We start from the raw sequence: 22,659 nt of genomic DNA, 5'->3' as shown, positions 1-22,659 counted from the left end.
TTTTTTTTTTTTAATTTCTAGACGTGGATTTTTTTTCATGTCATTAATTTCTAAATTTATCACATTTAATCATGTTATGAATGATCATTTATCACTTTGTTGTGTTGCTGAGGTGTTGGAAGCTATGCCATTGGTATTTAAAATATCAACAGGGTCAACCACTGATATTCAGGTTTCAGTAGAGCTTCCAGACTAAGACAGAGAAATTATAAGAATGTGGAAGTCTATTTGTGGAAAAAATTGGCCACTGAAAACCTCGTGAATAACAATACAACATTGTCTGATATAGTGCTGGAAGATGAGCCCCACAAATTGGAAGGCACTAAAGATGTGACTGGGGAGGAACTTCCTCCTTAGTGTAGAAAAGCTAACCAAACCCACCGCTATCAAGTTGATTTTGCCTCATTGTGACCTTAATTGGGTTTACAAGGCTTCAAATCTTTATGGAAGTACATTGTCTCATTCTTCTATGGAGCAGCTGGTGGGTTTGAACTGTTGACATTCTGGTTAGCAGGCAAATATTTTGACCACTATACCACCAGAGCTTCTTTCCCCAAAGTAGAGTCAATCTCACATAGGTAGATTGAGTAAAGCTTTCAGGACCTTCATTTTCTGATATGCATGACTCAAAATGAGATGAAACATCTGCAAATATCCATTAATAATCAGAATGTGGAAGTAGAGGTTGTAAAAATGCAATGCAATGCATAAAGATCAATACCCTAGCCATTAGTGAGCTGAAATGTACTAGTATTGGCAATTTTGAATAGGTCAATCATATGGTCTACTATGCCAGGTATGAAAAATTGAAGAGGAATGCCATTGCCTTTCATCCTGAGAAAGATCTTTTCCAGATCTATCCTGAAGTACAAATGCTGTCAGTGATAAATTAATATACATACCCATGTAAGGAAGACCAATTAATATGACTGTTACTCAAATTGGCACACCAACCACTGAAGCAAAAGATGAAGAAATTGAAGATTTTCTCCAACTTCTGTAGTCTGAAACTGATCAAACATGCAATTGAGAAACATTACTAATACTGGTGATTGGAATGCAAACGTTGGAAATGAAGAAGGATCAGTAGTTGGAAAATATGGTCTTAGTAAAAGAAACAATGTCGATAAGCACATGATAGAATTTTGTCAGACCAATGACTTACTCATTGCAAATCCCTTTTTCAAAAACATAAACAGCAACTATATACACAGACTTTGCCAGATAGAAAACACAGGAATCAAATTGACTAAATCTGTGGAAAGAGACAATGTGGGAAGCTCAGTATCATCAGTCAGAACAAGGCTAAGGGCCAACTCTGGAACAGATCATTAATGTTCCTACATAAGTGTCATAGTTAAGGTTGTATGTCAACTTGGTTGGGCCATGATTCTCAGCAGTTTAGCAATTATGATGTAGTCACCCCCCATAATGATATCTGACAAAATGTAATCAACTCCACGATGAGATGTGCTATTCAGTTGAAAGGAAGTTTCCTCAGGGGTGACTTGCTTCCAATATGATGTAGACACTTTGGGAAAATTCTGGGGCTTTTCTTCTGGATCTGGATCCTGCATCTGGCTCATCCTCATCTCCAATTCATGGACTTGAACCAGTGATCCCCCATTTTGCCTGCTGATCTTGGGATTGTTGCCTTTGCAGCCTGTGAGCCAATAATCTGTCATTTTATCTGCCAGTCTTGAATTCATCAGCCTCTGAAGCCAGAAGCCTGTTATACTGCCTGACAATCTTGAGATCGTCAGCCCCTGCAGTTACACGAGTCAAGACTTCGGCTTGACTTTTGACCCACAGACTTGAGAACTGCAAAGCTTCTACAACTTTCTGCCTCTCTCTCTATAAATATATAGAGAACAATGTAACAGTGAATGGTTACAAAGAACTCCAGTTTCTACCCTAATCCTACACCAGCCTATTCTTTCTATTCAAACCTTTTCTCTTCAAAGCTTTGTCAGTGTCTGAAGACAATTATGGCAGACTGATCAAATATGTATGTAGCAGGAAGACAGAAATAAGACCCTGACAGTGTCAGAATCCTAAAACATCTCAACAAGTGGTGATGATGAACTCACTGACAGGATAGAATTTAATGAAGATAAATAAAGACGCTCAGATCTGGAACACAGTAAACCAATTCCACAAAGTCCGGGTGGTGTAAACGTGACTAAACAGCAGTACACATGAAAAAGTATTGAGGAATTTGGTTGATTACAAGAGTAGTATGAGTCAACAATGTGATTTGACTGCCAGAAAATAAACTCGATCTGAGGATGCATCAATAAATGCATAGTGTCTAGACACGGAAGATCATTTTCTGCATACTTGTTAGCACTAAGTGCAGAGTTACGTTTGAACAGTGCGTTTTATGAAGAATGTGGAAAAATAGGGATAGTTAGCTTGGAGAAATATTTGAAAAATATGTGTCAAACCCGCATGTGGAAGCAAAGTTAAATTTATTGTGCAATGTTCCAGAAGCCAAAAGCAATGTCTTGATGGAAGAATACACTTTGTAGCAATGGTGATCTTCAACAGGGAGATTGGGCAGCTACACAGAGCAGTGGGTTCCCTGCCCTTGGAGGTATTTAAGCTTTCAAGCAAATGATGTATAAGGGAAGTTTTAGGTCTTCTAGGAAGCTGAATCAGACGAGAAAGTCTCTTCATCTGAGATCTTATGCCCCTTAAAATCTATTTAAAAATCAACCTATTTAGTAGTTTGGGCATAAAAGTGAGACAAATCTTCTTTCTCCACACATTGCTGAAGTCCTTAAGTTGGCCCACTGAAACCTGCCCACTTTGTCCCAAGGAGAGAAACAGAGTGCTTTTCCAATGGGCGAAATGCAGTTTTCTCCTCTTGTTACTTCCAAAGTTTTTTAACAGAAGACTCTTATAACCCTCTTCCTCATTTAAATTCAACTTCTAGTGCTGTCAAGAGAAAGCAGAAAGAGGATCTTCACTCTCCCAGAAGATCCTGGCCCCTTTCTCAATCTACCCAAAGTTTAGGATTCCAAAAGATCCTTAGCATCCACCCCAATAGTCTATGCAGCATTTTGAGTGCTGCGTTCTGAAGAATCTACTTGTTTTGCCAGACAACTCCTAAGTTGCCCAAAGGAAGGGCAAGAAGGGGCTGCTTCTTATTCCAAAATTCCGGCGGGATTTTTGCCACAGTGATTACTTTGTGTTGGAACTTTTAGAATTCCGAGGCTATTTCCACCTTAGAACGGGCACTTGAGGGAGAAGCCTGCCAGGAGTAGGGCAGGAGCCCCAGAGCAGCATAAGCACACAGGGTCTGCTCCCTCCTCCCCAGTATACCTGCTTTCTCCCCGCTCCAACTTTACCAAGCCTGGTAACGTGGTCTCTAAACCTAGTCTAGCAGACCGCCAGCTCGGACACTGAATTTGCTCCCCAAACCGCCTGCTCCCGGGAGGGGAGGGGACGTAAGCGGAGGGGAGGGAAGGTGGGGGAAGGTGGGGCCGCTGGGGAAGAGGCGAGGGAAGTGGGGAGCTCGAGGGAGAGAGCTTCTGAAGCAAAGTGAGAGGGGAGGGAAGCCCGGGCTCGGCACGCTCCCTCCCTCGGCCGCTTTCTCTCACATAAGCGCAGGCAGAGGGCGCATCAGTCATGCCCTGCCCCTGCGCCCGCCGCCGTCGCTGCCGCTCAGCCCGCGCGCTCAGGAGACTCAAGCCCCGCGGAGCTCCTGGGCCTTGCCGCCGCCGCCGCCGCCGGGCGCCCCGCCGCCCTCCTCCCGCCCCCGGCACCACCGCCGCCGCCTCTCCTGCAGCTCCCGCAGCCTGGCCTGTTTCACTTCGGGGAAGGGGAGGGAGGAGGGGGAGGAGGGTTCTGGGGGGTTTAGCAGGGTTGAAAATTGAGGGGTGTTTTGGCTTTCCCGCCCCACTTCCAAAAAACAAAAACAAAAACGCGAATCGAGGAGCCGTCCTGTCTCGCCCTCGCTTCACCTCGCCGGCTCCGAATGAGGGGAGCTCGGATGTCCGGTTTCCTGTGAGGCTTTTACCTGACACCCATCGCCTTTCCCGGACACTGGCTGGGAGAGGAACTTACAAAGTTGGGAACGCGGAGCACCGGACCCGCTCCCGCCGCCTCCGCCTCACCCAGGGGGTTTAACGGGAGGATCTCGAGGAAGAGGGACCAGGAGGGGACCGCCTCATCGCAGGGGTGCCCACGCCCCCACCCCGGCCCCCACAGCGGACCAGCCTCCCCACCTCCTGGTCCTTCCACCATGCACTTGCTGGGCTGCTTCTCTGTGGCGTGTTCTCTGCTCGCCGCTGCGCTGCTCCCGGGTCCGCGCGAGGCGCCCGCCGCCGCCGCAGCCTTCGAGTCGGGGCTCGGCTTCTCCGACGAGGAGCCAGACGCCGGAGAAGCCAAGGTAGGTGCGCGGATCATGCCCGCCCTAGGGCTGGGGCCGGACTGTGGGCTACGGGAAGACTGGCGTTTGGTTCTTGTGGACCCGAGAATCTGTGCAGTGTTTGTACTCTTTAACCTTCTGTACTTTGGTTTCAAAGTTAGTTAACTGTATGTGTACTTTTTTGAATAACAGTTTTCTTCTTTCTTTTCTTTCTTTTTTTTTTTAAATACTAATGGAAACTAGTTACTAAGGGGATAGGGAAAAGCAGGTTGCACAAGTGAACGGCCCAGAGGGGTCCCTAGTAATAGAGATCACGTACTTTATTTTAGGGTTGTCCCCACTGGTGCAATGAGGGGTCTCAAACCCTGCTCAGTTAAGAGGCTCATGCGAGCACGAGTTCACTCTGGTGGGTAAAATCTTTTTCCTTAGCAGATTAGTGGGAGTCCAAAGGGCCGCTGGAGCAAGGATGACCATAGTTTATTTTCTTGGAGTGTTCGTTCATGTTAGGCAGAACCTTAGGCTCTGTGCGCTTATTTAGAAATAGGGTAAAGAAATTTAGTAACTAGGCTTGAAATCTTCAAACTTGGGATTGACTTGGAGAAGTTGGTCAAACTTGAGATGAAAACAATAGGCAATTCTCATTTAGATCATAATAAAACAAGACTGCATTCACCTTTTCAAATTATGAGTTTCTGACACTTGCTTGTGAAATACTGAAAAATAAGCTTTAAAAAAAAAAAAAAAAAAGAGGTTCTTAATCCTTTGCCTAACAATGTTTCTAAGATTCTTATGAGGTGTTCTGATTTTTCAAAAGAATTGTCATATTTATGGCTGCAATTTCTATGCTCTTCCAAAAGAGCTAAGATCAGACCTGACATACCAATGCCTAAGAGTTCTTGAACTTCTGAAGAATTTTTATATTCCGCATAGTATTTCACTGAGAAGTCTGTTTAAATACTTGACGTACCCCTTGCTGGAAGTACACTGCAGTGTTTTATGTCAACTGATGGCAAGTGGAGACGTGCCAGTGGTGTGTTACTGTCAACTGTTTTAGACTACCATGATTATTAACATGTACTAAATGTGGAGAAGTTAAATTACCTGTTCATTTATAGTCTGAAATACACTTTAAGATTGAGATCACCAATTTTAAAAATTTCTCAAACTGTATTTAAATTTTGGAGGAAAATTGAAAAATATTGGAATTTGTATTTTAATAGCAGGATCAGGGAAAAAAAACTTTTGAGTTAAAACATTTATTAAATTGCAGAACATATGCATTATGTGGATTGCAAAATAATTTTCAATACATATTCTTACATTGCTATAATTATGGAGATGACAATATTGTCATGTCCTTAATTATTGCAAAAATGTAGCATTGGACCCACTAACACTTCCTGTAATTTGAGTGCCTTGAATTTTGCCATACCTATTCACTTTTTGTTTCTGCCAAGTCGAACTATTAGAACTATTAAAAGTATGACTTACTACAGCAATGCCTTTCTATTGCCTGTGATAACTTACTTTACTTTACAGTAAGAAAGTAATAAGTAGAAAGTAAAATGTGACGCCAAGAGTTTGTGTGAGAATTGCTTGCTGCTGTCAGTCCTAAATGAATGCGTGTGCATTTCTTGTGTACCTGTGTGTGTGCCTGTTTGCGTGTGTTTACATGTGTGTATTGGGGTGGGTTACTCATTTAGCAAGGTAAGGTACAGTGAGCAGTTTCATATCTTTGATGTGGTGAAAAACATATGAAATAGTTCACTTACTTAGATTAGTAAGTAAGCATAAGTAAGCACATACTTACCTTGCTTACTAGGAATGTAGTCCCTGCCAGGGATTGTACATTTGAAAAGGGGCTTTGATCCTATAGGAACGTGGTGTTGTGTTGAGAGAGAGAGATACTAGCCATACCTAGAAGCAGAATCTTTGATGTGGGCAAAAATTATGAAATTGTTCACTACAGATTATTAAGTAAGCATAGGTAAGCCCCGGGAGCTCTGGTAGCATAGTGGCTAAGGCACTTGACTGCTAACCAGAAGGCTGTCGGTTCAAACCCACCAGCCACTCCTCGGAAGGAAGGTTGGGCAATCCTACTTCCGTAGTGATACTGCCTCGGAAACCCAAGGAGGGGTCGCTATGAGTCAGGGCTGACTCGATGGCACATAACAACAACAACAACAGGTAAGCCCCTGCTTACCTTGCTTATTGGGTAATCCTACACTGTGTGTTATGTATAGTTGTAGGGTTGGAGCATAAAAGTTTATTTATTTTTAATTTTCAAAATTAATCAGGTTTCCCTTTGGTATTAAAATCCCTGTGTTTTTGTTTGCAAATCTTGCTTTTTAAATATTTAACCATTTTTTATATTCTGTATGGTTACTATAGGAGCTCTGGTAGTGTAGTGCCTAAGGCACTTGACTGCTTACCAGAAAGCTGGTGGTTCAAACCCACCAGCCACTCCTCAGAAGGAAGGTTGTGCAATCTACTTCCGTAGTTGGAAACCCAAGGAGGGGTCTTTAGGAGTTCGGTCCGAATTGACGGCACATAACAACAACAATAACAACATGGTTAACATAGAGTGATGTTCTGTATGTGATAGTTCTATTCCACTACATGAATCATAGTCTCTGGGACCATAACACGGTGCATTTTGGCTGCATTAAGGTGTTCCCAAGATTGAATAGAGCAGTGAGAGAGTTGGTGCCTTAAGTAAAACTACCTAAGGCCCAAAGACTCTACAGTGCTCCCTAGTGGCATATCTAAGCCACCTCATTTAGATTTAAGCAGACAGGGAAACTAGGAGGAACTGGTTGGTTATTTTCTATAAGTTACATAAACCCTAATAAGAGATTTCAGAAGGTAATTAAAACTAAACTAAACCATGGAGTTGATTCCAACTCATAGTGACATTATAGGATAGAGTAGAACTGCCCCATAGAGTTTCCAAGGCTATAAATTTTTATGAAGCAAACTACTCCATCTTTCTCCCCTGGAGCAGTTGGTGGGTTTGAACAAGTGGCCTTTGGTTAGCAGCTGAATGCTTTAACCACTGCACCACCAGAGCTGCTTTGAAGGTAATTACAAGATTCTAAATAAACATAATCCCCACAAAGGCAATTTTTTTGGTTTATTTTTCTGAAGTATTTTAAAAATACTGAAAAAAAAAATACAAACTGTTCATAGGTTACAAACCAAGATTATCTATCCAGTCCTTCACCCCAACCCCGAAGTCATACAAAAACTTGGAGGTAAAGTTACAAATGAAAACAAGAGCTCTTTTTTCTCAACTTATATTTGCATTTATTAGGTTTCTCTGTAATTATTCATGCTTGTGTAGCTTACTGAAAAATTCTAAAATGTTGGTGCATGTAAATCAGTATTAGAAAAGTAAGGCAGGCAAAAGTTCTAGGCTGTTACGTGATTAAAATTAAACTAGACATGATGAGAGGAAAAAAGAAAATGTTTCAAAATATCAGCAAACGAAACAAAATATGGCAAAACCTAGGAAACCCAGGAGCTAAATCCACTCATTAGCCAATTTAAGAATAGGGGGCATTTACTCTGTTTGGTTGGAGTGAGGGGTTTGGTTTTAAAATGGACAGAAGTTGGTTTATTGAGAGAGAAGAACACTTTATATCAGGAGATAAACTTGTGCAGTTTATTATTCCAATAAATGAGTTGGGCTGAGAGTATGCATATCTAGGTACTTACATATTTTGAGATTAATAAATTTTAATTTATTTTGTCAAATATAGAACTCAGCAAAAGAAAGCATAACGATTTAGTCTTGTTTCAATTAAGTGAATAATCTAAAACAAACAAACAAAAACTCACTGCTGTCAAGTTGATTCCAAGTCATAACCACACTGTAGGACAAAGTAGAACTGCCTCATAGAGTTTCCAAGACTGTAAATCTTTATGGAATCAGATTATGACATCTTTCTCCCACGGACCGGCTGGTAACTTTGAACTACCACCCTTTTGGCTAGCAGACAAGTGCTTAACCACTGTGCCACCAGGGCTCTGAATAATATAGAAGATCAAATATTGAATAAATATAATTTATCTTAGTTCTGTTTTATGTAAATAGTTTTTAATATCCCTACATTTATAGTTTAAATACCAATTTATAGGATAATTTGATATTAATATTAACTATTTTAATGAAAATAGCTATTTTTAGTTATAGAGTGAAATTGTGACTATAAATTTAATAGTAATGGCAACTTGTTTGTAATATGCCAAATGTTCTTTCTACATTGTTTATAATTCCACATACTTTTTTCCTACTTGTTTTATTTTTTAATTTACTGTTTCTGTTTAATTAGTGGCAGAGTTTCTCATGATTATTTCTATGCACCAACTGTCCAACTGTGTCAGAGCTCCCTAGAGGTCTTTAATTTTTTTTTTTTTTTTTTTTGGCACCTGAGAGCAATCTAATTCCTGGCTTGTGCCTAAGCATATACATTTGAACTAGATCCTAGGTCATTTTCATACACAATTAAAATTTCAGATTCACTAATGTATGGTGTAGGAGCTTTGGTAGCATAGTGCCTAAGGCACTTGACTGCTAACCAGAAGTCTGGCGGTTCAAACCTATCAGCCACTTCTCGGAAGGAAGGTTGGGCAATCCAATTCCATAGTGATACCACCTTGGAAACCCAAGGAGGGGTCGCTATGAGTCGTGTCCGACTCAATGGCATATAACAACAACAACAATTTATGGTGTGTTTTTCAGTGACTAATTTCATCAATTTTGTTATCAGCTTCATGTATTTGTTAAATTTATAAGGCACTCTGTTAGACATGGGGCAAAGACATAAGCTATTTTTCCTCCCATTAAGGAGCTTACAACTTAGTTGGAAAAAATGAAGGCAAAACCTCAGTAACACTACCAGATATCATATGCATGTAGTCAAAGGAATGGTACCAAGATGTTATTTGTGCTCCTGAAGATGGGAGAACCATCAGTGTGGCCTAGTTGGTCTAAGCACTGTGACAGGAGAGCAGAAGTTGAGTTGTAACTTGGATGTGAATTTCTAGCAGATGATTGATTATATCAAACAAAGTGTCAAGGAGCCTGGAATTCAACTATTTCTTGGGTGAGTTGAGAAGGTATGAAGGTGAGTGAGCTATTTGACTATAGCTGAGGGCTTATGAAGGCTAATGGTAAAAACTTTTAATTATAAGTTTGAAGAAACAGTTGGGGTTTCATGGTATTGGGCCAGAACCAGTTTAAGGAGTTTAGGCTTCATGCCACAGGGTGTAGAAAGTTATTCATGATTTCTCAGCAACTGAGTAACTTAGGGAATTGGGCCTCAGAAGGAAGACTGGGCAATCTACTTTCATAGTGATGCTACCTCGGAAACCCAAGGAGGGTTCGCTATGAGTTGGATCTGACTTGACAGCAGTGAGTTTGGTTTTTGGTTTTTGAGTGAAATCATTTGTGGGACTCATTCAGTTCAGAAGGGTTTGAGTGGTGGGAAATTGTTAAATAATAGTAATAGTCTAGATGGAAAGTGATGGTAGTAGTGGTGGCAGTAGAAACAGAAGAAAGCTCTATACAGGAAGAAAATATAGATAGAGTTACTGATTAATGTGAAAGGGAGTAGGAGAAATTAACCTGGAATCACTCTTTTAAATCATAGGAAAATGCTGGTCCTACTGGTAGGATTTAAGGAGTTCTCTGGTGATTTAGTGCCTAAGGCATTTGACTACTAACTAGAAGCTGGTGGTTCAAACCCACCAGCCACTCAACAGAAGGAAAACTGGGCAATCTACTTCCCTAAAGATTTACCATCTCAGAAACCCAAAGGGGGTCACTATGAGTTGGAATTGACTCGATGGCAGTAAGTTTGTTTTTTCTTTCTTGTTTTACTAGTAGGATTAGAGCATTTCAGAAAAGAAATGATTTTTTATGGTAGATGATGGATGATGAAGGCCTTCTGCCATAGATCATGTAATTTTACTAGAATTAGGACAACTTTTATTTTATTTTTTTAAATTGTGATTTGGGTGAAAGTTTACAGAGCAAATTTGCTTTCCATACAGCAGTTCACATACACATTGTCTGATGACATTGACAGTTTACCCCAATGCAATAGCTCCCCTCCCACTTCCTCCCGATAGTTACCTCTTCCCCGTGTCCATCCCTCCATGCACTCCTGCCCCCTGAAGTGTCTCCCTGTGCATACACAGCCCTTCTTTCTCCCATGATTGTTCTCTCCAATGGATGTATCTACCTCAGGTACATGTTCAACTCTTATGCCTGTCTTATTTGGCTGGATGCCACAGGTATGGGTTCAATTCTAGACCTGAAGGGCAGCTAGGACCACAGTCTAAGTGGTTCTTCTAGGCTCTATCAGACCCACAAACCCTGTCTCCCCTTTTTTTTCCCCCCAAATAATTGTGAGTTTTGTTCCACATTGTTCTCCCTCTCTATCCAGGATCTCCTACATAGATCCCCTTCCAAGTGGTTGACAGTGGTAGCCAGGCACCATCTAGTTCTTCTGGTCTCATAGTCGTGTAGGCTGAAGATTGCGTGGTGTACCAGTTGTGAGGACTAATTGTTTCCATGAATCTTTGGTTTTCTTCATTCTTCTTTGCTCTGGACAAGGAGAGACCCATCATTGCATCTAGATGGCTGTTTGCAAGCTTTTAAGATCCCAGTCACTACTCACCAAAGTGGGAGGTGGAACAATGTTTTGTGTAGTATGTTATGCCAATTGAGCTTGATACCCCCTGTGACTATGGTTCCGAGCCCACAGGTCCAACTACTTGGTCCCTCTGGGGACCAAGAAGTGACTACAGCCTTTCCCCTTGTCAGCTCTACTATACCCCTGGGAGTTCTTACAGAACATACGCATACACTTGTAGAACCATTGCCAACCCTATACATGGTCTTGGGTATACTCCCTGCTGCATAGACATACCTAATAGTTCAGCCTGCCCACCCATTTATCTACCTATATACCTATGTTTGCCTTCACTGAAATGCAGTTCTGTATGTGCAGAAGGGTTCATCTTTGTTGTCTGTACCTCCCATGTAACTCTCTATATAGAATTAGGACAACTTTTGAAAAGCAAGATATATACAAGGTTAGCTTATACAAGTCTACATCTCACTGAAAGTATTTAATTGCCTAAGGTCAAGAGGACTTAAAGTGTGTAATATACTTAAAATATTTGAGCATTTGACAAGTATTTCTACAGTTAAAAATATGCATATTCTTTTTCCTACATTAAAAATGAAAATATAAATTTTATTCACGTGAAAAAGATGTTGTAATACTTAGTCATTTACTTGGTGCCTTCTCCGTGCTTCGCATTACCATACCCATGACATCTCCGATGTATTTCAAATGCCTGTGCTTCTTAGCAGCAAACCCCCCTCAGTCTTTATAAAGGAAGTACAAATTTAGGGAAATGTAAAATGTTTGTGGAAGTGGAAACCTTTGAACTCTCCTCCTGTTTTCACTTATTCTGTGTTAATATATAATACAGATTCAGGGTTTGGCTCTCTAAGAACCCCTTTCTGAGGAAGATAAAAGGATGAATGACCAAAGCACTGGATTCTTCCTTCCTTTTCCTGACATATGAATATTTAATAGTAAATCTACTGTGGTTACATTTACAATTTGTCTTGGAGGATATGAGTAAATATTTTGTCGCTTCCTCTCTTAAAATGCTTTTCAATAAACTTTGAGAGGAGACAGCAATATATGGCTTTGGACATAAAAAGCTCAATTTATCTTCTTTTTGGTTTCTGTTCTTAGCATTCTTTCTTCTGAACAGTGGATACTTGATTTTGGTAGTCTTTTGTTCAAGAGATATCAAAAGTTCTCTGTAGGAAGCAATTTGTTACTGATACCAGTAGCATATCTTTAAGATGAATGAGTCTGTATTTCTGTTTTTCTAAATTAATCTGGCTAAATTTGGGAGATTTCTTTTTGGTCCTTTAGTTCTGGGGCTCTTGAGAGAGACATCTGGTGTCCTTGTAATCAACATACATCCAATGTGGAGTGGTATGTCATAGCTCTTCCTGGGATGTTTTGGTCCACAGGAGCTGGTATGAAAGGAATGAGGATTTGCTGCACTCTCAGCACTGCTCTTACCTTTGCAGCTGCAGGGGTCTTCACAAGTTCAGTTCACCCTCTAGACAGCTTACATACCTCTGTATATTGAGAACAAGAGTTTAAATATTAAATAGGATATGTTTATAGTATTCTGAGCCAGGGTATTTTCAGTCATTTCATATCCATGCAAAAGCTGGAAATGAATAAGAAAGACAAAAGAAGAACTGATGCATTTCAATTAAGGTGTTGATGAGGAATAATGAATGTATCCTGGACTTCCAGAAGATTGTACAAATCTTAGAAGAAGTGCAGCCAGAATTCTCATTAGAAGCAAGGATGGCAAGATTTAATCTCAAGTACTCTGGACATATTATCAGTAGGAACCAGTTGTAGAGAAAGATGTCTTGCTTGGTAGAGTAGAGAATCGGCAAAAAATAAGGAAGGCCCTCAACGAGATGGATAAATGCAGTGACTGCAACCATGGGTTCAAACATAGCAAGGATTGTCAGAATGTTGCAGAACTGGGGAGCATTTTGTTTTGTTTTACATAGGAGAGTTATGAGTTGGAACCAAATCAGTGACACCTAACAACAACATCATGTGCCATGAATTTTGCTAAGAGCTTTGCAATTTTGTTTTGGTATTCTTTATATTCCTATTGTCTTCCATTTTGTGATACATTGTAAATACTATTACCCATGCCTGTTTGAGGTGGTGCGGTAGTTAAGTTTAGGTGTCAACATGGCTGGGTAGTATCATTCCCTATAATGACTGTCAGTCGGCTCTGTGGTGGGATTTATTGTGAACAACTGAGTAGCTGCTGATTGTTAAAGCCATCCACTTGGGTTATTTCTGTTGGTGCAGCACAGGTGGGATATATCTTGAGTCCCACCTTGCTGGAGGGTATAATTCAAATCACCACCCTTAGCTTCCCTGAATGTATACATATGACTTCTGGGAAGGTTTGCCCTCCTCTTGCTCCGGTTCTGCATTTTGGCTCATCGTCATCTCACACTGGGATTTGGGACAGCAGCCATCATCTGATCTGCTGATTGAGGTTCTTCAAACCCCAAGAATTGGATGGATCCTCCAGACCTACTTACAGACCTAGGACTTGCCGGCCTACCAGTCTCTACCACCACTACATGAGATGATCCCTTGTATGTCTATGAGTTCTGTGAGGCATTACAGCGAAACACAGAACCCTAAGACTGGGGATATTACTGGGAGGAGGAGGAGGAGTTAATGTCTGAAATGATGGAGTGGCACGGTAGTTTGGACATTTGGGACATCTTTAACCTCTGCCTTATGGGGACCGGCCTTGTGCCAATCTTTCTAAGAAAAATTGTTCAAGCAATTGGTGTCAGAATGGTGGGATTCACTGCAACAGCCCAGACTGTGGAATACGTGGATTCCACTGGAATACGTGGTTTTGAGAGAAAGGCGATAAATGGGAACATAAGAAACCTTTGGCTTCTGGATGGGATAAAAAGACCCATGGAATGAAGAAGCTCTTTTGTTGAGATCAGTCATCCAAGGCAAGTGCTATTCTTAAGAGAGGTGGAGCTAACTCCTGAGGAATTGGCTAGTTGCATGTATATGGAAATACAGAATAATGAGGAAAAGGCAAGACTTATAATTCCTTGGTTGCTGTTGTTAGCAATAGCTGCAATGGTAGGGAAAAAGAATGTAGAGGCAGGTTGTAGCACTGTATTAAGCTCAGATCCAGTCCAATTAGAGCTAGGACCACTAGTTTCAGGGCCTACCCAGAAAGGAAAAGTTGTGTCAGAACAACAGGCAGCATCTATACAACCACTGCTCACCAGAAAGGTAGTCTGGGAAGGGAATGGGCAAAGCCAAGAAACTACTGAAAGCAGAGGGCATAGTGTGAAAGAGCTGCTTCAATTTGTAAATTGGTATTATCAGCTTCCTGAGGCACCTTTACTGAAATGGATTGTTAGAGTGACTAACTTAGGGGCAGTGGAAGAGTATGTTTGGATTGATGCAAGACCCACAAATCACTATGGAACAGGCACAAATGTTCATCCAAGGTCGATTTATAGGTAGGTTAACCCAGAGGGGCCAGCCCTTCTGTCAGACTGGATAAAATTTGCAGTCAGGTTTGTATATCCTGAGAAGGGAAATTGCCCCTCTTCCCCCCACTAGATACCCCTGGAACACCCCAGAGGAAGCAGCTAATGTGCTGCGTATGCAAGCCATGCTGGAATGGCTTTATGGTGATCAGAATACTTACCCAACCAGTATGCCCCTTACACAGGTCATGGCAGATATGGTAATCAAGGGAGCCCCTTCTACATGGGCACCCCCTGTAACTCTGCTATTGCAAAACAAAGCAACAATCCAAGAAACAGTGCCAGGTCTATTAGCACAACTTCTGCACATGGGTCTTACAAATGCAAAAAGCATAAGAGTGGTTAATAGGAGAATGGAAAGGGGCAATAGGGAAAGAACTTAGCAGGTTGCAGCTTTTTTGATGGTTGTTAAGGAATGGGATGAATGGAGCAGACTTTGATGGAGTTGAGACAAAGGTGCTAAAGCAGTACTACAGGAGATTGGGTGGACCAATGGAAACTCCTTCTGGTCCCCCCACTTTAAGGAGGCCTAGACATATTAGTTCTATTCACTCCACACAGGAGGAATTTAATAATAGGAACTCCCACTTGAGACCAGTTGAAGCAGAGACTCTTGTGTGAGGAAGACACAAACTGACAGGGGGACCAGGGTCTTCTAGTCCAGCCCCTAGCAGGGGACCTGAGGCCATCTGCACATGTGTTGGTAAAATGGCCTGGCATTGGATAGGAGACCTTCTTGCTACTCCTGGACATAGGAGCCCAATGTACCATTGTCTACAGCCGCTCTGACAAGAATATACCACAAATGGGATGCCCTTAACAAACAGAAGTTTATTCTCTTACAGTTTGGAGGTTTTAAGTCCAAGTTCAAAGTGCCAGGCTCTAGGGGCTGGGTCAAAGCCCCTCAACCTGGAGGTAGCTCTGCCTCCTGCTCCCATCCCACTGGAGCTAGAGGCATTTCTTCTCTCAGACAGCTGCTAGTTGCTGAGGTTGACAAACCCACGGTTGACAAATAAAAATGCACAGTCCCAATGTTACCAAACCACATGGCAGGCCAGTAATTTAAGTCCCTTTAAGTCCTAAGTTTGGCAGAGCATGGCAGGCTGCTGAACAATGATAGCTACACGTAGGGTCCAAGTGTGCCATAAGCTAGAGACCATTCCTTAGGGCTTATATACAGGAAGACAACATTCCATAAGGCAGCTACTCAGCTGTTCACAGTAGATTCCACCATGGAGTTGATTACGAGTCTCATTATGGGGAATACTACATCCAGCTGCTCAACCACTCAACCAGGCCCAGCCAAGTTGACACACAAACTGAACTACCACAACCATCACCCCAAAACCTGTCAATGAAATCTTGAAAGGGCCTATGGTTAGACTAGGGAGACATGGGGATGCAACAGTTGATGAGACTAAGGTGAAAGTTTGGATAAGAATTGGAAGATTTAAACAGATGTTGTATAAAGTAGTTGCATCTCCTTTACTTGAGTGTATTATCAGTATGGATATTATGTCTAATTGGAGAAATCTCCCTCTACCTGATATTGTAAAACTGAAGGTGTGTAAGTCTGTCCTTAGGCCAGTATTGATTAGATATGCTAAATGGGAACCATTAGAATTGCCCAAACCCACTCAGGTTGTTAACTAGAAACAGTATAGGATACCTTGTGGACAGAGGGAAATGAGTGCTTTGATTAAAGACATGCTAAAGGCATGTGTATTGGTGCCAACAAATTCTCTGTATAACAGCCCTATAAGGCCTATTGAAAAGGCTGATGGCTTATGGAGACTGACAGTGACTGCCGAGGCCTAAATAAAGTAGTGCCACTTGTGGCTTCAGCAGTTCCAGACATGGTATCAGTGGTGCAGAAAGTGCAACAAGCGAAAGGAGACTGGTACTCAATCATTTATTTTGCAAATGCCTGTTTCTCCACCAATCTCGGAAAATTGTCAGTCACAGTTTGCTTTTACATGGGAAGGCTCTCAGTATACTTTCAGAGTTTTGCCCCAGGGTTAATTGTGTTCATCAGCTTACTGTCATGGCTTGGTTAGGAGAGACTTGGACTTGGTGCAGATTTCAAGTACAGTGATACATTACATTGATGACATTATGTTGATATCAAAGAACAGAAGAACAGATTAGGGCAGATTTGAAAACAGTGGTGGGCCACATGACCAATAGAAGCTGGTTAATAAATCCAGGGCCCTGCCCAAACAGTGAAATTCTTGGGAATAACTTGGGCAGGAGGCAACTGTGACATTCCACAGGCAACCAAAAAATAAGTTGCTGTCACTACCTACCCCCAAGACTAAGCAGAAGGCCCAGCGTTTAATTGGTTTATTTGGATTTTGGAGAACACATATTCCACATCTGGGAATATTGCTGGCTCCCATCCATAAAACCACTAGGAAGAAAAGTGCATTTGAATGGGGGCCGGAGCAACAGGAGGCTAGGTCTGAAATACAGAAAGCAGTCTCACTGTCCTTGCCTTTAGGACCTTATGATCCATATTCAGACATTCTTTTGGAGGTGTCTTCTGTAGCTTATGACAAAAACCTGAGATTGCTGCCCTGCAATGACCATCGGGATTCTAGACTAGAAAGTTTCCAGATGCTGCAGCACGATGCGCATCACTTGAAAGGCAATTGCTTGCCTGCTGTTGGGCATTGATTGAGACTGCTTCAATGACAGAAGGGCATAAAATTATTATGAGGCCTGAAATACCCATGATGTCTTGGGTGATGTCAGAGAAACACTCTAATAAGGCAGATGGTGCCGAAAATAGTTCCATAATAAAATGGAAATGGTTTATACAAGAACAAGCAACTGGAGAGATGTGAGGAGGCACCCATAGTATCCATGAGCAGGTAGCTTCCTTTCCTATAGGTCCTACACTGGGACCACCTGAGGAGCTGCCAGAACCCATTGCCACATGGACAGTGCCCTAGGAACAACTTTCTGTGGATCCACAGAAGGCTGCTTGGTTCACAGGGTACATGGACAATTGACATGAAAAGCTGCTGCATTAAGACCAGCAGATGGAAAGACCCCATGGAAGAAGGTAAAACCAGGTCAACTCAATGGACTGAACTGCATGCTATCTTCTTAGCTGTCATGGAAGAATTGGGGAATGGTGAGAGCCCATATATTTGGGTTCCATTCATTCATGGGCAGTGCCAATGGCCTGGCTATATGTGCAGGCAAATGGGCAATGGAAAGTTGGACTATTAAGGGGACACCTGTGTGGGGAATGGATCTGTGGAAAGCATTCTGGGAGTTCAGAGGATCCCCTTGAGTAATCCATATCAATGCCCACTGGAAGAATCCCCTTCCCGTATCAGAAGATGATTTGAATCAACAAGCGGATATGTTGGTATGCTCCCTTGAGGTGGCCAGTTGGGTGAATTAAATGAGTGGACATGGGGGTGCTGCAGCAACGCAGAGATGGGCTGAACTGAGACACATCTCTCTTGCACCCTTTGAGGCACAAAATGCCAATAAAGATTGCTCTGTCACCAAGAAAGACAGAGGTTGCAAATGGCTATGGGGCAGATTCCCTGGGTGGCAGGCCCTGCACATAGCTGGCAAGTTGATTATATAGGACCAATGACACCAGTGGCTCCAGGTGGCTATAAAATGGGTCCTCACAGGAATATATGCTTACTCTGGACTGGGCTTTGATTATCCTGTGACAGATGCAAATGCCAAAAACACCATTAAAGGATTGGAACAAAAGATACTATACCAATTTCAGCCACCAAGTTATATTTCCTCAGACCAAGAAATGCACTTTACATCATGTGGGGTACAGCAGTGGGCCAGAAAACATCATATTAAGTAGATATACCATGTTGCATACCATCCTCAAAGTAATGGTTTGATAGAGAACTGGAATGGGCAATTGAAACATATGTTATCTAAAACATAGATAGGAGATGAAGGCCTGAAAGGCTGGCTCACACATCTTCTTGAATGTGTGCTCACATTCAACATGAGTGGGGTGAAGGGAGGATCACCACTGGACAGATTCCTACGCTTTTCTGGGGGATCTAGAGAAGAAGGAGTGGGGGAGGATGCTGGTGCCACTGTACTGTTCTTGCCCACATCACCTAACATTGCTTTCTTCCTGCCAGAAGCTGTGGTCCCAGGACCTGGGATGCAGTTGCAGGTGTCAGAGGTCAGGATGATACCTAAGCAAGAGACTATACCCCTGAACCTCCATCTGGTCCAACAGGAGTGGCTGGGGTGTTTGAACCAAAATTCTCAAGGGCTTTATGGCATGGATTGTACCTTCTCCCCATGTGGCAAAACTGGGGCTGACAGTGACTACTACTGTCCCGCCCAGTGGTCGAGATAGCCCACTGGTTTTGTACCTGAGTAACCATACTCAGCATGAATGGGAGTGGACTGAAGGGGAAGCACTTGCTAGACTGATCTTGCTACTAGCAATCTGGATAGGCACAGCAGCTGAACTTGATGTCCCTTCCTAAGGTGGGAAAGTCTGGGTAAAAATAAATGACGAATTGAAGGAAGGAGAAATAATAACTGAAGGTAAAGGAATGAATAAATGTGCTATGCAGAAGGGGGAATCCAACATTATGCTGATACCTAAAGATAGAGCAAGGGAATGATACTTTCCCAGTTAAATATTATCAGGTACCATTAAGGATGATAATGAGACAAACTTTTGGACCAGATGGACAACTGCAGCAGACCTGAATGGCTGGTACCTGAGTAATCTCACTCTTAGGACTCTTTGCCTTACTGAAGGACCTGTTGTTGTTGTTATGTGCCATCAAGTTGGACCCGACTCACAATGACCCCTGGGTTTCTGAGGCAGTATCACTACGGCAGTAGATTGCCCCATTTTCCTTCGAAGGAGTGGCTGGTGGGTTTGAACCGCCAGCCTTCTGGCTAGCAGTCAAGTGCCTTAGACACCTATTTGGGGTGGTATGATAGCTAAGGTCAGGTGTCAACTTGGCTGGGCAGCTGGTAGTATCATTCCCTAAAATGACTCATTCGGCTCTGTGGTGGGATTTGCGGTGAACAACTGAGTAGCTGCTGATTGTTAAAGCCATCCACTTGGGTTATTTCTGTTGGTGCAGCACAGGTGGGATATATCTTGAGTCCTGCCTTGCTGGAGGATATAACTCAAATCACCACTTTTAGTTCCTTGAGGGTATACCTATGAATCTTCTGGGAAGGTTTGCCCTCCTCTTGCTCCGGTTCTGCGTTTTGGCTCACAATCCTCTCAGCCTTGGATTTGGGACAGCAGCCGTCATCTGATCTGCTGATTGAGGTTTTCAAACCCCAAGAACTGAGAGGATCTTCCAGACCTACTTACAGACCTAGGATTTGCTGGCCTGCCAGCCTCCACCACCACTAAATGAGATGATCCCTTGGGTGTCTCTGAATTCTGTGAGGTGTTACAGTGAAACACAGAACCTTAAGATGGGGGAGATGACTGAGAGGAGGAGGGGGAGTTAAAGTCTGAAATGATGGAGTGGTACAGTAGTTTGGACATTTGGGACATCTTTAACCTCTACCTCAAGGGGACCGGCCTTATGCTGATCTTTCTAACAGAAATTGTTCAAGCAATGAGTATTTTTATATCTCATTATGTGTGATGAATCAAAGACTCAAATGACTTAACCAGGAAGAATATTAAAGTTTTCTTTCTTTTTTTTTTTTTTTAAGTTTTTCAGAATATAATTTAGAAAATTGTGGTAATGAGTTTGGACTTCCTGGGTTTAAGAAAGAGCCATGATTGATTTATATTCAGCTCCTTTGATAATCTCTTCAGGCAAGGTGTAGCAGTATGTAGCAAGTATAGCAGAAGACAGAGAGAAGTATTCATTTATTATAAGAGTCACCTTGTTCCATTTATTTAGGTTCTACTTCTCACTACCACCTGTCTGTCAGTATGTGGTGGTGAAAGCTATGCTGCTAGTATTTCAAATACTAGCAGAATATTCCCTGGATAGGTTTCAGTGGAGTTTCCAGACTAAGACAGACTAGGAAGAAAGGCCTGGTGATCTACGTCCAAAAATCTGTAATGAAAACCTTATGGATCATAACAAAATGGCACCCTATATAGTTCTGGAAGATGAGGTGCTGAGATTGGAAGGTAAAGACTCAGGTGTGCCAGTGATCATGAAGATGGCACAGGACCAGGCATCATTTTGTTCTATGGAACGTGGGGGTCATTGTAAGAACAAATATCCTCAGTGGGAGAAGCTGAACTTTTCTCCTATACTTCACCTGATGGTGCTTCTTTGACTAAAAATAGTGTAATCCATAGTTGTGTTATAGAATGCTTAAATAGGTGCCTAGCAAGGATTTCTGATAGCTATTAAGCAGTTTTTCTAAGTTGTAATAATGTAACCTCCATGAAAAGGTTGTGATCTTACTCATGTGGATTTCTTTTACATACACATTGATATGGAAAGACACAACTTCAGTTGGCAGAGGCATTGTACTTCTTTTGACTTCCGAGCATGTATTGATTTTTCACCTTTCACCAGTTATATTATCTTTGTTGGATTTGTATTATGGAAATCTATGTGGGTACATTTTGTTACAAAATGTACATTTGTTTGTTCAAATCTGTATAAAATGTGAATTAAGATATCGTTGATTTTTAACATCAGAAAATAACAGATTTAGCTCAGAACTTTAAACAGGGCATGGTGCTAGTGCATTTGATTTATAATGTAATTCAAACTTTTTGCACGTATTTTGAGTTTTTCTATGTAATTGTTTCTTCTGAAGTATGCTTGAGTAAATTATTTAGGTGGTTCATATCCTCGATTTTTTTTCAGAATTTATAGATTAACTACTAGAAACCAGAGACTATTTATTTACTTTGCTTTATTGGGCATTTATTACAGAATCAATTAGGTGCCTTACAATGCCTTTCGGTGGTGACTTCTTATTGCTTCATTGCACTAATAGTGCCTTAATGAATTTCTAGTGTTAGAAAGGATTCCTGATCTTTTTCTATGGTTTTTTAAATCTCAAAACTCATTTTTCATAATTATTTGATGCAGTAACATATTCTGAACTGGCATAAGGCTATTTATAGTATTTATTTATCCTGAGTGGTGCAAATATTTACACACCTGGCCATGGGCTGCTAACTAAACAGTTGGTGGTTCGAGTCCACCCAGAGGTGCCTTGGAAGAAAGGCTTAGAGATCTACATGCTAAAGTCAGCCACTCAAAACCTTATGAAACACAGTTCTGCTCTGACACACGTGGGGTCGCCATGATTCCGAATCAACTTGGTGGCAGTTGTTTGTTATTTTTTCATCCTCTTAGGGTGAATGTTTCTGTATTTCATTGAAAAAACTGTAATGTGTTTATTTATGAAATGTTGCCATGGAGCTTGCTGGGGGATTGACTGTTAAAAGACATAGGCACTGTATTTTGTGAAAATTCCCCCAAAATTCTGAGATCTGAAACTCATGTGGTTTCAGTGTTTTAGGGTAAAGGAGTCAAAGCTGTTTTCAGTGGATATTCTTCATTAACCTTGTTGCCTCAGTGACTGCCTGGAATGGACAGTGAAAGGAAATTGAGGAACTCAAGAGTGAGGTCATGTGGACATCCCTACCTCCATTATACCCATTAATACCAGGTTCATGCACTTTTTAATGCAAATTCTTATGCTTAAACTTATTTCAATTCAGTGGTCTTATAGGAGCTCTGCTGGCACAATGCCTGAAACATTTGACTGCTAACTAGAAGGTTGGTGGTTCAAACCCACCAGCTTATCTGTGAAGGGAAGATGGGGCCTTGAAAACCCAAGGGGGGTCACTATGAATCAGAATCTACTTGATGGCAGTGAGTTTGGTTTTGGAAGTGACCTTTTGAAGGAAGGTGTAGTGGTTAAGGCATTTGACTGCAGACCAGAAGGTCAGTGTTTCGAACCAGCCAGCTTCTCTGTGGAAGAAAGATGAGGCAATCTGGTTCTGAAAAGATTTACAGCCCTTGAAACCCAGCAGGGGTCACTGCGAGTCAGAGTTAACTCAGTGGCAGTGAGTTTGTTTTGGTTCCAGTGGCCTTTTTTTAGACAGTGTAAATTTTAATTCAGAAATTATAATTCA

The 22,659-nt window shown here is 41.8% G+C and overlaps 1 protein-coding gene across 1 annotated transcript in view; it reads left to right on the top strand.

Annotated features, from left to right (window-relative positions):
• Window positions 1-4,249: 4,249 nt before the first annotated feature.
• VEGFC (vascular endothelial growth factor C) overlaps window positions 4,250-22,659 on the top strand; it is a 163,943-nt gene continuing 145,533 nt past the window's right edge. The window contains exon 1 of the mRNA XM_007950566.2: window positions 4,250-4,396. Within this exon, the coding sequence (XP_007948757.1) occupies window positions 4,250-4,396 (147 nt within the window). The remainder of the gene's footprint in view (window positions 4,397-22,659) is intronic.

The sequence above is a fragment of the Orycteropus afer genome, unplaced genomic scaffold (assembly GCF_000298275.1).
Source record: "Orycteropus afer afer isolate SDZICR_OR568_19922 unplaced genomic scaffold, OryAfe1.0 scaffold00278, whole genome shotgun sequence".
Lineage (NCBI taxonomy): Eukaryota > Metazoa > Chordata > Mammalia > Tubulidentata > Orycteropodidae > Orycteropus > Orycteropus afer.
The sequence above is the reverse complement of the archived record's forward strand: the minus strand, read 5'-3'. Positions and strand labels throughout refer to the sequence as shown.